The sequence below is a fragment of the Acanthaster planci genome, linkage group LG12, assembly GCF_054643075.1.
Source record: "Acanthaster planci isolate LZ-2023a linkage group LG12, COTS_SCS, whole genome shotgun sequence".
Classification (NCBI taxonomy): domain Eukaryota; kingdom Metazoa; phylum Echinodermata; class Asteroidea; order Valvatida; family Acanthasteridae; genus Acanthaster; species Acanthaster planci.
Genome location: NC_141788.1, coordinates 2,447,346 through 2,460,360, shown reverse-complemented (window position 1 = coordinate 2,460,360; position 13,015 = coordinate 2,447,346). Strand labels below are relative to the sequence as shown.

Below are 13,015 nucleotides of genomic sequence, written 5' to 3'. Positions count from 1 at the left end.
AGTACATGTACATGTACATGAATGTACATGAATGTACATGTACATGAATGTACATGAATGTACATGTACATGAATGTACATGTACTGTATATTCCAGCATGTACACCTGTACATGTACATGTACATGAATGTACATGAATGTACATGTACATGAATGTACATGTACATTCATGTACATGTACATTCATGTACATGTACATGAATGTACATGTACTGTATATTCCAGCATGTACACCTGTACATGTACATGTTTTCTACTAGTACTTCTTATGATAGGAATCCATACTAGTAGATATACATTAATCTAATAAAATGTAGACAAAGTCCTACAAGTCTGACTCAAAATTGACCTGAGAAGTGCAGGGGCAGGACCCAACAATAAGAAAGGTTGTAGATTCCAGAATACGATACCAACTTCAAACATCACACACACATTGTGCAATGAACCAGTGTTTTGCTCAGTGGTACACTGTATATCATTCTAAAAATGTTCTATTTCTTTCCAAAGCAATACCTGTTAAAGTGAAGGTAAAGGTACCGTACATGTACATGTACCTTCCCCCATGTACACATTTATGGGAACGTACATGTAGGCCTACATGTACCCTAACAGACTTCGAAACAGGTGTATTTTACATCAAACATGTGAGAAATCATGGCAACAACTCATCCATCCACTGCGTCCCTCCCCCCCCAAAAAAAAGGTCTAAGGTTTGTGCAAAGGCAATTAAGCAACAGCTACCCTCCAGGATACACATGGGAGAGCTCGGGAATAAACGGAATTCCCTTTAGCCTGATGCTGGCCAGGAAATCTCATGGGCTGCCTGTGTGGGAATAATGGTCTTTTTATGCTTATCACCAGCCAGAGAGCTTTATGAAGATGCTGCGACTGCTGAGGGCAACAGGGCCCTGGAAGAATACCAAAATATCAGGGGTGCGTTTTCTGACCTTCCCTCAAGACAACCTTTTATCTTGTCCACACAGACACTCCCCTCGTTTCCCTTGGCCCCACCCAAATTCTGGTGAACACTAAAGTTTGGCAAATTTTCAATGAGTGACTTAGGAGGTTATTTACACTCTTCAGAAAAGTTTCTCCCGGTTTTTTCTAGGGATTTTCCAAGGAACTATATTAAAAAAAATCCCTAGAAAGAATTACGGGACTGCTGGAGAGAAACACGCAGCCCCGGCAATGCTTTTCATCAAATAGGGGAAATGAGAGAAACATGCAGGGGCATTTCAGCTATCCTAAGTGGGTGCCATTCAAATGGGAACATAAAGACCACACCTGCTGTCATCAAAGAGGCTGTTCTGTGGGAAATATGAAGAGATTCAGGTGACAAATTGAGTCGTCCAAACAGCGCATTTGATAACAGAAAAAGAAATGGTCGATATCCCCCATCAATCAGTGAACAGAGGAGGCTAACAGCAGCAAGGGCATAAAATCTCATCGTGAGGTACATGTACATGTACCTAGTTACATCTACCTACATCACAAGTACAACGGGAAACGGAATCGAAATTTCAATGAGCTGAAAGAGTTGTGTACGTTTCTTCTTTTGGCATACCGTACTTATGTAACATGTATGTAAACAGTAAAAGTCCACATGTAAAAAGGAGTTACCGGTAACTTTAGCTCTGGGAATTTTTACAGCCATCCTGGTAATGCTACGGCACACGTACACAAAACCTAGATGCAGTACAGGCCAAAATTTCAGGCAGAGCAATAAATGTAACCCTGTCAGAGAAACACTGCTATAAATGTGACAGTAACTTACTGGCCTCTTTCCTGTGTTTTGTGCCATTACAATTTGTCCCTAGCTAAGCAAAAAACATGTTACAAGTATCATCAAATACAGATCTACGCTTTTCTGTAAAAAAAAAAAAAATATGCAACTGGCTGATGAAGAGGTAAAATGTAATTAGTGCAGGGTCAGCCAACACCATAATAGAAAAATAGCAGCAATCTAGCACCTTGAGACTGCAAAATTAAATGTACTGGTACCATGTTACAGCACCACGCAGATTGTCTGCGTGACAATCGAGTTATCATCACCCATTCAGATAATGCCCTTTTCTTTTCTAACCCTGGCCTGTGATTATTCACAAGTATTACGCTATTGGAATGACAATGTCTGAATGCCGGCAGAGCATATAACATGTCTTGTCAGACACTGTCAACAAATAACGATAAGCCAGGGAAAAAGTCAACATTTTAGGTCAGGATCCCCGTTTGACTGACGGGTCAGATGACCAAAGTTTGATCATTGACAAGAAGGCAAATACAACACAGGTGTTCAGCTGTGTCCCAATGATAGGAACAAAAAAAAAAAAGACTTGGAAAACTGGGAAAGAAAAACAAACGTAAAGAGGGCAAACAAATGCACTGTCAGATGAAATCTTACATGTACCTTAACATTCAGATCTGAAATTTTGACCAATATTAATCACTCGCAATCCACACGTGATTCAAAATATTGGTCCTTATCCTGATATTCTCTGCCTTAACTTGCTCAAATCTTTTTTTTCTTTTATGTGGATATTTTTCAACGTGCAACAGTGCGTGCGTGCAGTAACACTATTTAGACGACATGTACATGTACAATGTACTGGTATCCATGGTTGAAGCATTTCCATCAGGCTTGTTTGGCAAGTCAAGTGCGTGGCCCTGTGGGACCCACCAGAGCATTGCTTCATTGAGCACTGCGCTATGCATACCACTGGGATACCAAGCCACAAGAGGAGCACTTGGTAAAAACAGAAGTTCATTCTCAGAAACAGGTTTACGACCAATGTAAGTGGGCAAATAAGTACAGGTACCGGTGCATATACCGTACATGTGCAAGCGCTTTGAAGTAAAAAGGTTTTTGAGAAGTGCTTTGTGAAAAGACAGAAATGAAAACAGGATCGTATTACTTACTTTCTGAATTTTTCTTTTTTGAACTTGTCCATAAAGTTTTACTTTAGGGTCATGCCATAGAAGTAGGGTCAGTCAAGTAATCGAAAGCAGGACTAAATTTGTTGGCGCCATTCAGCATATACGGTTATTTCCCTCACCATTCTGCCATCCCAGGATTCCCCAAGAAGAAGGACATTTTTATCCTTTAACAACTTCTGGCAATTTTTTATCGACACGTGTACATGTACAGCCCAGCGTGTACTCACACTGGCATTTGCCTTCAGTTGAAAATGAGGTCACCGGTGAGCACCCCATATCAACCTCTCCTCCCTTTTCCCGACCCTCAGTTCAACTAAAGCTGCAGCATTTGCTCAGCAATATTTGCACAGCCATTACCAAACAAGTTTGACTAATATTTAACCAAACTACAAATATTCCCTATGTTGGTTTCCAGCAATGGTGGAAATGTGACCTGACATGTACATGTACTGTTACACGGGTGGGCCATTCAGGAGTCTTTCTTTCAATTTGACTTTTCAACTTACTATCAGCAATTAGTGAGAATTTATCACTCATTCAGCGTACACCATATGCTCCAGTTTTCAGAATTGGCCTGTTTTACTGCAAGCACGTAGGCCTACATGTACATGTACACTTATTACTGTACGACTCAGTACAAGATGCAATATTCATAGCTATTGAATATGGGCAGGATCACATTCAGGGTGAAAGCACACATTGGTGTGATTTTGTGATGTCAGATCAAACATTCAACCTATGAATTCACAAAAGCTGAACAAATTTCAACTCAAGCGAATATTGCTGCAAACGCTTCGTGACATCAGTTCGCTTCACTGTCACATTTGCCTGCACTATTGCAATGACCTTTAGGCAATGTGCGGTCTTTCCCTGAACCCTTTCTGTGACAGTTTGTGCAAACCTTTCATCTGGGAAGAAAGACGACAGGTTTCCAATCAATTAACACCTAAATAAAAACAAACAAGAGCAGTGTGGAGGCAACCAACTCCTCCACAGTCCACTGCAAACAGCCAGCTATCAGCGGACGACCCAACCCAAGGAAAGACGGTGACTCTGCTGACTTCCTCTTGCAAACCAAGCAGGTCAAATGGACAGGAAAAACCGAGGGGGACTCAATAAACAAAATTATTTTCATGTACTGGCAAAACTAATTAACAAAATTGAGAGAGAGAAAAAAAAAGCCTATCCATTCTGTCCTTATCACATGTCAAGATACACCATCGCCTGGGTCTTCTAGAAAATTGGCGTGGGCCAAGATGGAATCCCCAAATTAGTTGAAAGGATTTTTTTCCTTCTTATTGAGGATTCCTGAAATACATACAGCTCCTGTATCCTTGTGTACATATACATGTACATGTACATATATATATGTCAATGTGGACAGCAGCAAACAACTGAAACGCTCATTTACCAACATGAAATCTTGTCGATTTTCAATTACCAGGGTGTGAGTGAGCGACAAGGCCAGTCAGCGATATATGCCTGACGGTGTGAGGTCCCATATGATGACAGTGGATTAATAACGTCTGTAAATTGTGGCAAATTAAAATAACCAGGGACGGCGTATTATGTGCAAGTGCTCCTGGCCAGAAATGATAATTACATGTACAGTGCGTTGATATATCAAGCAGATTGGACAGAGTCCCATGGGGTGGGAGGCTGAAAATGACAAGTGAACCGATGTTTTTCCCACGGAAAGCGTATTCTTCACAAAGTATTCTTTTACACGCATTGCTTCCTCCCCCTATTGCTATTGGGACAACAGAAGGACAGAAGGAAACCAAACACACACAAAAGAGGAACTGAAAATTGATCAACGATCCATACAGTCAAATTTGAACGATCCTTATCCCCGATCGCAAAGCAACTTCATATTCACTTCCTTCTTGATGACACACAAAGAAGTACAAAAACAGCATGTACCACGTACTGGTGCATGTACTCCACAGAGCACTTCCCATGTTTCAATATACAAACATACATGTTCATACTCCACAAGTTTATTGTACATGTAGAGTATGCTGAAACAATAACTCTGCTACATGTACATGTGCATATAAACTACATGTACATGTGTATTTCCAACTAATAATAGCGGGTTTTTTTTTTTACATGTAGGATAGGGGGAGGTTGACACTTTGACAGGTGCCATGACATGTACTAGCACACATGCCCAGTTTGACTATCATTAGATGTACATGTATAAATCACATAAAAAGAAAGATTGTAAGCCCAAGTGATGCAAGTTCTACGACAGTCATGTGATAAAACTGGACTGATGTTTGAACAGCATAAGGTGAACCTTGATAACTTAAGAAATTCATTTTATCAGTCGGGCACAACATCTTTAATCGGGTATTACCACTTTAAAAAAAATATCTCTGGTACAAATGCAAACGTATGTTCCTTCCTACATGTAGTGTGTTGACCTTTCTTTTCATTTTCCATGTCCTGAACAAGCTGTAGAAATAATGATTTCATTTTTCATGTCTGGATACATACATGGTGTTGGTACATGTACACACCAATGCTCACTGCACAACATACGTGTACATGTACACTGTACATGTACATGTACATGTACATGTAGCACGATATATCCTGGTGGCTTGTGCAGACTGTATCCAACTGTGGAGCCCTGGAATATTCACCCATGCATGACGGATGTTAAAAGCACTATAAAAGGAATCGCTGTCTGAAATGGCAAGGATGAGACACGTGGCACCTCCGCTTCTGTCTATTCACTTGTTTCAGATGTCTGCAACATCTGCATCAGCTACATTCACTGTTTAAAAAAAAAGGAAAACCTGCCAAACTTAGCCAACAATCAATGACAAAACACTCAGAACTATTGACAGGCCGCTATTACAATGCAGCAGCTGTCCTGATTTCCAGGGGCATAGGGATGAGAAAACAAAGGCCAATGCCTGCACCGATGGAGTGAAGCACCTCTAGGCAGTTTAATTTCATGGGAACTCTATCAACCATCCCCCATGTTAAACAAGAAAGCACCCCCTCCCCCCAAATCTTTTCTCAGAATAAGTACTGAATGTCATAACGGAACCTGGGGTACGACATTCTGGTTATTTACTGCACATGTACGTACTAGTCACTGTATCCCTATGGTAATGTCTGTTGGTGTCAATTGCGAAAATGCATAAAAATGGAAACAGCATAAAAAAAACTCAGTACATGTACTAGTAGGTACCATACTACCGTAGTGCGTTAATGTCGGCTGTCGGCTAAACGAGACGACATTTTTTGTGAGGCGGACAATGTAATGGCATGGCAACAGGAACATAAAAGCCAGACAATGGGCACAGCCACCAACCCAACCCGGAACCTGCCCTGTGCACAAACACGCGCGTGTACACTCCAGGCAACAAGTGGCTCTCAGGGGGGAAAAGCAAACAATGCCCTGTTTGGGTGATCAAACCGGGCCGGGCGGGTTGTTGGCAGACTGAGTTCGGGAAGCGGGAACACACAATGTGTGGGTTCAGATGAGGCCTCCTTCACGGGCAACCAACCACACTCCCCCCAATCCCTTTGTACGACCATTACAAACAATGCGTGATTTCCAATACTTGTTCATAAGGAGACCCCTTAGTTGAGATGTACCTGATAAAACAGTTTGTGCACGTACGAGTAGTTGTGTAAGAACAGGGCACTCCGAAATGCCATCCTGGGGGCAGATATATAAGGTACGGGTATGTTATGGGGACCATAATGACATCAAGAGCTGCAACATTCAAAGGGCCACATTTCAATAGCTGAAACTTTATGGCTCGGTAAATATCGCATTCTCTTGACTGCAGCCATTTGACGAGTCAAAGTGCACACCTGTGCCATAAATACACCTGTACGTACAGTACATAAATGTGTGCATGCCCACAGAGTATGCACATGTACATATTCCACAAGCAACCAAACTGCACTATTAAAAGAAAAATGAGCGTCACTACTCCAAGTGTGTCCTTATGCAGGGAAGCATTCCCAGACAACTAAGTCTGGGCTTGAAATGACAACTAACATACATGTATGTGACGAGAAAATCCCTTCTAAAAGTTTTCCCCTCTCAACAACAATCTCCAAAAACTAAAGCATTTTTGGATTCTGGGCGGTTGTGTAGCGGGGTAGCACAGCCAGTGTTTGGAGTTGGTCTAGAATTTGCGACTCGTCATACATGAATATGTACAGTGCATTTATGCAAGGAACTTCCTCAAAACATCAAGTGGATAGACAATCTAATACAGACATTAACTCAAACTCAAGACCACACTCATCTGTACACTTTCATTTCTGTGCTGAAACATACACAATGACACCATCTTCCTGTCCAGCTTAAAAAACAATGCAAATTGTTGAATACTTTGAGGCAGGAAAATGTGAAAACAACCAATCTTTCTTTAGAAGGAACCAAACCAAAATCATTTCCTGGTTAAAGCGATGATTTTGTTCATATTCCTTGTCAAAGCTGACACAAATATGTACACGCGAAACTGGCAGCATAAGACACCCAACAATGCTTCACACTCCACGGAAGCTTCCTCAAGTAACAAAAATGGCCGACCCTGTGGTGTTCATCTGAAATCGTGTACAGTTGTTTACCGAACAGGAGAGAGGTGTTTGTGTCTTGCAAAATACACCAACTTCTCAGTTGACTTGCCCCAGACAAAAAGACGTTGGTCCACGGAGGAAAGGCAAAACCTCCAGGAGGGACTCGGGAACCTAATCGCTGGAACCAAGTTCAGGTTCCCTGGTTACTAAGCAACCGGATAGTGTTACTATTACCGGACAAAGGCCTCCATCCTTGAAGCCACTGGGGGGGGAGGGAAGGAAATAACTTCCATTGTGAAACTGTCTCCAGACACGCCAGACTAGTGCGCTGTGAGCCTAGTCCTGGGACACCAGAAAATGCTAATGCATATGCATACAGGTACATACACATGTATCCTTTTTTTCTGTACAATATACAGGTACATTTATAATGCTGGACTAGCACATCTTGCAGGTAAATATCAAAACTAGTATTTACCGGTAGGAGGGCTCACTCAGATGCGTGCATAGTCTATAGAATCTCTAACATGTAAACCATATGGTGGCTGTTTTGTTTCTGTTCTTGCACAAAAATGTAAAAGTCACATGAGTTCATCTTGACACATGTACACAGTTGTATGTACCTTCAGCAAGGGTACGCTGCAAACGAACTGGGATAAAATGAACAAAATATGGGTGTGGGACGCAGTTGCAATTTGGGGTTGACTGGCATGCGGTGTATGTGTAAAACCCTACCCGGTACGTTTGCTCTCAGAATATATGCAAAGAGATGTTAAGTGGCCAATGTGGCTTCTAAGTCTCCCCACAGAAACAAAACAAATAAGCATACCCGAAACAAATATTCTCCCCACCCCCCATCTAAATTTAAAGAGACACCTGGGGCTGTCTGACTGAGCGACACTTGGAAGTACATCAATTTGTTTCGCATCACCCAACGATATCCTCTTAAACAATGCCAACAAAGGCAAACAGTCAATAGTGTATTGTCCCTTGATCTGCCTGTTGGGTTCTCAGACAAGAAATTACGTGGCACCGATCAATGAAAAAAGCTGCAGCACAAGGAGGCTTTGTGAATTGTCTGGGGTACCAAAAAAAAAAAAAATCCAATGCAGTGAAGGGGAAAAAATATTGAGCGGTTTTGCTACGTACCTTGGTACCGGTTCCATTCATGTCAGTGGCTATCCTGCAATAAGAACAGAAACAAAAGCAAGGTTTCGTTTCAATTCACAAATCACTCAGCATGCTGGTATGGTAAAAACCTTGGAATACGTGTGCAGCTTACATGTACGATGCACATGTACGTGTACAATACACATGTACGTGTACATGAACATGTACAGCACATGTATGAACTCTTCGCATTGGTCGCAAAAGACATCTGAAACTTCAATAATTTCGAGAGAACTCCCATATGCATAAAATATTAATGAGCAGTGTAGCAGACATTGAAATACGAGTACAAATCTGCCGACTGATGTCAAGTCCGCCCATGAGAAACTGCTGAGTAGCTTCACCTTTGTTACTCTCTGTTTCAAGTTACTATGGTTACTGGTGCAAATCATAATTTGTCTGGCACATGAATCAACTGGAAGAAATCTGCCAAAGGACAACTTATAAACTTGTACCAATGTTGAGCATGAATGACGCCTGACTTTTCTGGACAGTACATGTACATGTATGTAGGCTTCATCACCAAGAACAGTTTGAGAATTCATACTGAACCCATCACATTGTTCGTGTAGGTTACCAGACTGTGGACTTAAGAAAGCTTTAAGAGGATAAAAATGCGTCCGAAATTTGCAAAAGTTTGCAATGGATGTTACATGTATGCCTGCTCGGTTGCTGAGGTAACAGAGAATGGGTGTGGTTGGGTGTGTTGGAAATACCAGGATGTAACATCCTGGTACTTGCTGCATAGTCCTTTTGTTAGTATGTTGAAAACCACAGTTCAATTTTAATAATGTAGGGTGTTTAATATTGCTAGGCTCGGGGGTCGTGACTCCTACCGCATGCATTCCCAGCAAACACATCACTGACTTTCATTATTTTTCTGTCGGCATTCAAGATTTAATTTAATTTTGCTGTGTAACAGATGGTCATAACAGCTACAACAAAAACCAAATCAACTATCAGGGATCATCTCAACTAGCCTGGGGTAATTGGTGATGCTGACAGATAATGAACATGGTTTCATGTGGTTTACCAACAACTATTAAAGGAATAAGACAGCCATATCAGAGAGTTGTAACAAATTTTGTGTAGCTTTTAATTAAAGTTAATAAGGTTTGCTGAAATTTCCGTATTTGCAATAAACTAGCTGACTCAGTGGCTTTATTCTTATTTTTCCAATTGAATACTATAGAACCAGACCAGCATACAAGACTTGTTCTGGGGGATTTTAATAGTTCTTTCCTTTCAGGGTTTGATGAAGTACATGTATTTGATACATGGACACGTATATGTTCCGGTATACTTATACTTTTAATACCTAGCATATTCTTAGGAAATAACGGCCGTCTGATATTAATTAAACTTCAGTGTATGACGCATCACGAGTCTTCCTTTGTGATTCTGAAGAAGGTCGACAACAAATATGTAAACTGCACTCACTAGAATTAAGACATCTGGGGATGCCATGACGAAGACCACGACACCAATTACACTGCCCAGCCGGAACACTGACGGCAGACTTAACACAGGAAATTAAAACTGGGGGCCTGGATCAGGCAATTTGTAAAGCAGATGGCCCGATGTAATACTGGCACCAGTTAACAGACCAACGCAATGGCAATGGCGCCCTGGATGGCTGACTGAAAAGAGACAGCCTCCCCGGTTAGCACCCCGACAGGGAGTGGCTCGGTGTTGTGGGGGCCAAGCCCCAATTTTTCAGGGCCGTCAAAGATGGGGAGTGGTGTGGGAGGGGGGGCAGGAGTTGAACTAGGTTTGCCCAGAAGAAAGTGGCTGCCAAGAGGAGGTTTCAACAGAGAATGCCTGTTATTCTTTACTTGTCTATACATGTACAGTAGTTGTAGGAGGCCAAGGGAGTGAAGAAGGCTTAAAACCCTGAAATCTGCCTTCGCTCCTCCTCTCCCAATGTAGACTAGCCAGTGAGGCAGAGACATGTACTTTCACTTTAAGCAAATTAAGCTACGAACCAACAAGCACATTTATAACCGAAACACAGTGGCACATAAAAAGGAATACAATTTATGGCTTACATGTATACCCCAATTTTGACGAAGTCAATTCACCCCCCTTGTTTCAGTAAACACAGATCAATTTTAAGTTTCAGAGGGTGACGCTACCAATCTAACAAATGCACTGAAGGGTGTTTACAAAACAAAACGGGGCTTTCCCCATTGTGTCCATTAGCCAAATCCACACTCCGTCCAATAAGATTCTGCAATTACAATTAGGAAGTTATGGGTGACATTCTAAAGTGTGAATATGTCAAAGGGTGAAAGTATACATGCACGGTATATGTACATGTACGTACATGTAAGCTCATATGTTTCAATGGGGGGGAGGTCTTCCCAATATCTTTCCAATTTCATAAATATCCCCTAGACTAGAGTTTGGTTTCAACTGCCAGACTACCAGTATTTCGGCAGTCTCCAAAATAACGGGAATCTCTGTAAGCCTATGCTGAAGAACATAAGAAGGAAATTCCATCATCATATCTGCAAAGAACAATACGGGTGATTCACAATAGAACGCCTCCAAGAGTTTGTAATGCATTGGCCAATCACAACTTGCGAAATTTGTCGACCATTTCTTAACACCCATTGGGTCGACAGATTTTGCACATTGTGATGGCCAATGCGTTGCATATTCTTGGAGGCGCACTATAGTGAAATATCCGTATTAATAAAAAACAGGTTAATAACTCACAGGTCAAAAAAAAATGGATGAAATAGCCTAGATTAATAACAAATGCATTATCAACAGCATTCATCATGAGAACTGAAGCATAGGAAATTCAAGTCTGCATCAGAATTCTTCATGAGCCACACAGCACATGCACTTCTGTTACTTGAAAGTTTCCATTTATCTGAAAGAGGAAGTGTGGTGAAATAATGATTTCCTTCCATTGAAATCAAAATAGTACGATTGGTGCAGTGGGGAAGTTCAGAGAGGGCTGCACTGACATCCTTGCCCCAAACAATGCGCCCAGTTTGTGTGAGTGAATCCACTGCTCAATTCACCGGGAGAGAGGCAGACTACAGACGTTTATTGTTATTGTGCCAGGCAGCAAACATTCTGTTCATGTGCATCTGTGTTGCTGACTTTTGCAAGCTAGAATTCAATAGGGGACTTTAAGCTTTTTGCCCAAGAAAAGCTTTCTAAGTCACACACGCACACTTTTATTTGCTGATCATTCACAGAAAAGGGGTCATATTTCAAGGGCAGAGCATATCAGCTCTTTTACACAAGAAGCTAACAAAAGAAACAAAAAATTAGGGTCTTCAATGGAATTTTTTTGCTGCGTATATGTTTGAGACAATTTTCTATGAGAAACCAAAGTGGTAGACAGGAACATGTGTTTTATTATTAAAGAAAGTGTTACATAATCCAATTTAATTTCTGCTTTGATATTATGCCGGCCATAACACACACTGAACCAGCTCTGAGCTTACATTGCACATCCCTGGGTAAATGGTCCATGATCAGACTAAATGCTAACCACAACCTCCCTGTGTTGACAAGCAGAATAAACACTGACCCTACAGCCAGTGTCTCATCCAGCCACCTGTCCACCTGTTCTGAGATCAGGCAAAACAAATTTGGATAGGCAGTTTCACTTGTTCAAATTTTACAAGCCCCCATTTCTGTTCTTTTTTTTTTTTACATAACACATGCAAAAATGTTACACCGGTGAACTAGTCTTTACATGTTCTTCCAATATACTGGATGTAGATATGGTAAAAATATGGCTCAAGTTTCAGACATTTTGTACTGAGAGAAGACAGGCAAGTTTAACCTTGGCGGGGCAGCTGTTTGTATCGCTATCCTAGATGAAACCTTGTCTGCAGTTCACTTCATCTGCCCACAAGGATTTCTATCCCTTCTGCAGGAAACCTTTTTGTAATAGTACAGTACATGAAGATACCGTACATGCATCATATAAAAATATTCTTGTTAAAAAAATCAATAAGCAGACTTGGATAACAGCAAATTCGTCCATGAATCAAGGGAAAATACCAAAAGGCTAGGGTTGTGCCGAATATGCAAAGATTTGATTGATTGTCAAATATTCAAAACATTATTTTTCGAATTAGAATATTCGAATGCAAAATTTACGAAAAGGGAAAATTTTCTTTTGTTTCAAAAGAGAAAAATTGCACTATGGAGGCTCGTTTCAAGCAGATTCAAATGAAAAGCGTCAGGAATCGTACGATGATTTAAAAGTAAATTATTTATTAAACAATTTAAAAGGAATAGAAATTTTCAACAGAGCAAGAAGTCTTGTTCATCTCTTCAATCTTGCTAAATAATGGTGGAGATCATAATACACAGTTGTGT

General features: G+C 41.0%; 1 protein-coding gene across 4 annotated transcripts in view; it reads right to left on the bottom strand.

Moving 5' to 3' along the window:
• The window catches only part of LOC110977446 (polypyrimidine tract-binding protein 1-like), a 90,074-nt gene that overhangs the window by 75,622 nt on the left and 1,437 nt on the right, over positions 1-13,015 (bottom strand). For all 4 annotated transcript variants that reach the window (XM_022231601.2, XM_022231596.2, XM_022231593.2 and 1 more), the window contains exon 2: positions 8,642-8,675. In XM_022231601.2, coding sequence (XP_022087293.2) covers positions 8,642-8,675 — 34 coding nt within the window. The remainder of the gene's footprint in view (positions 1-8,641; positions 8,676-13,015) is intronic.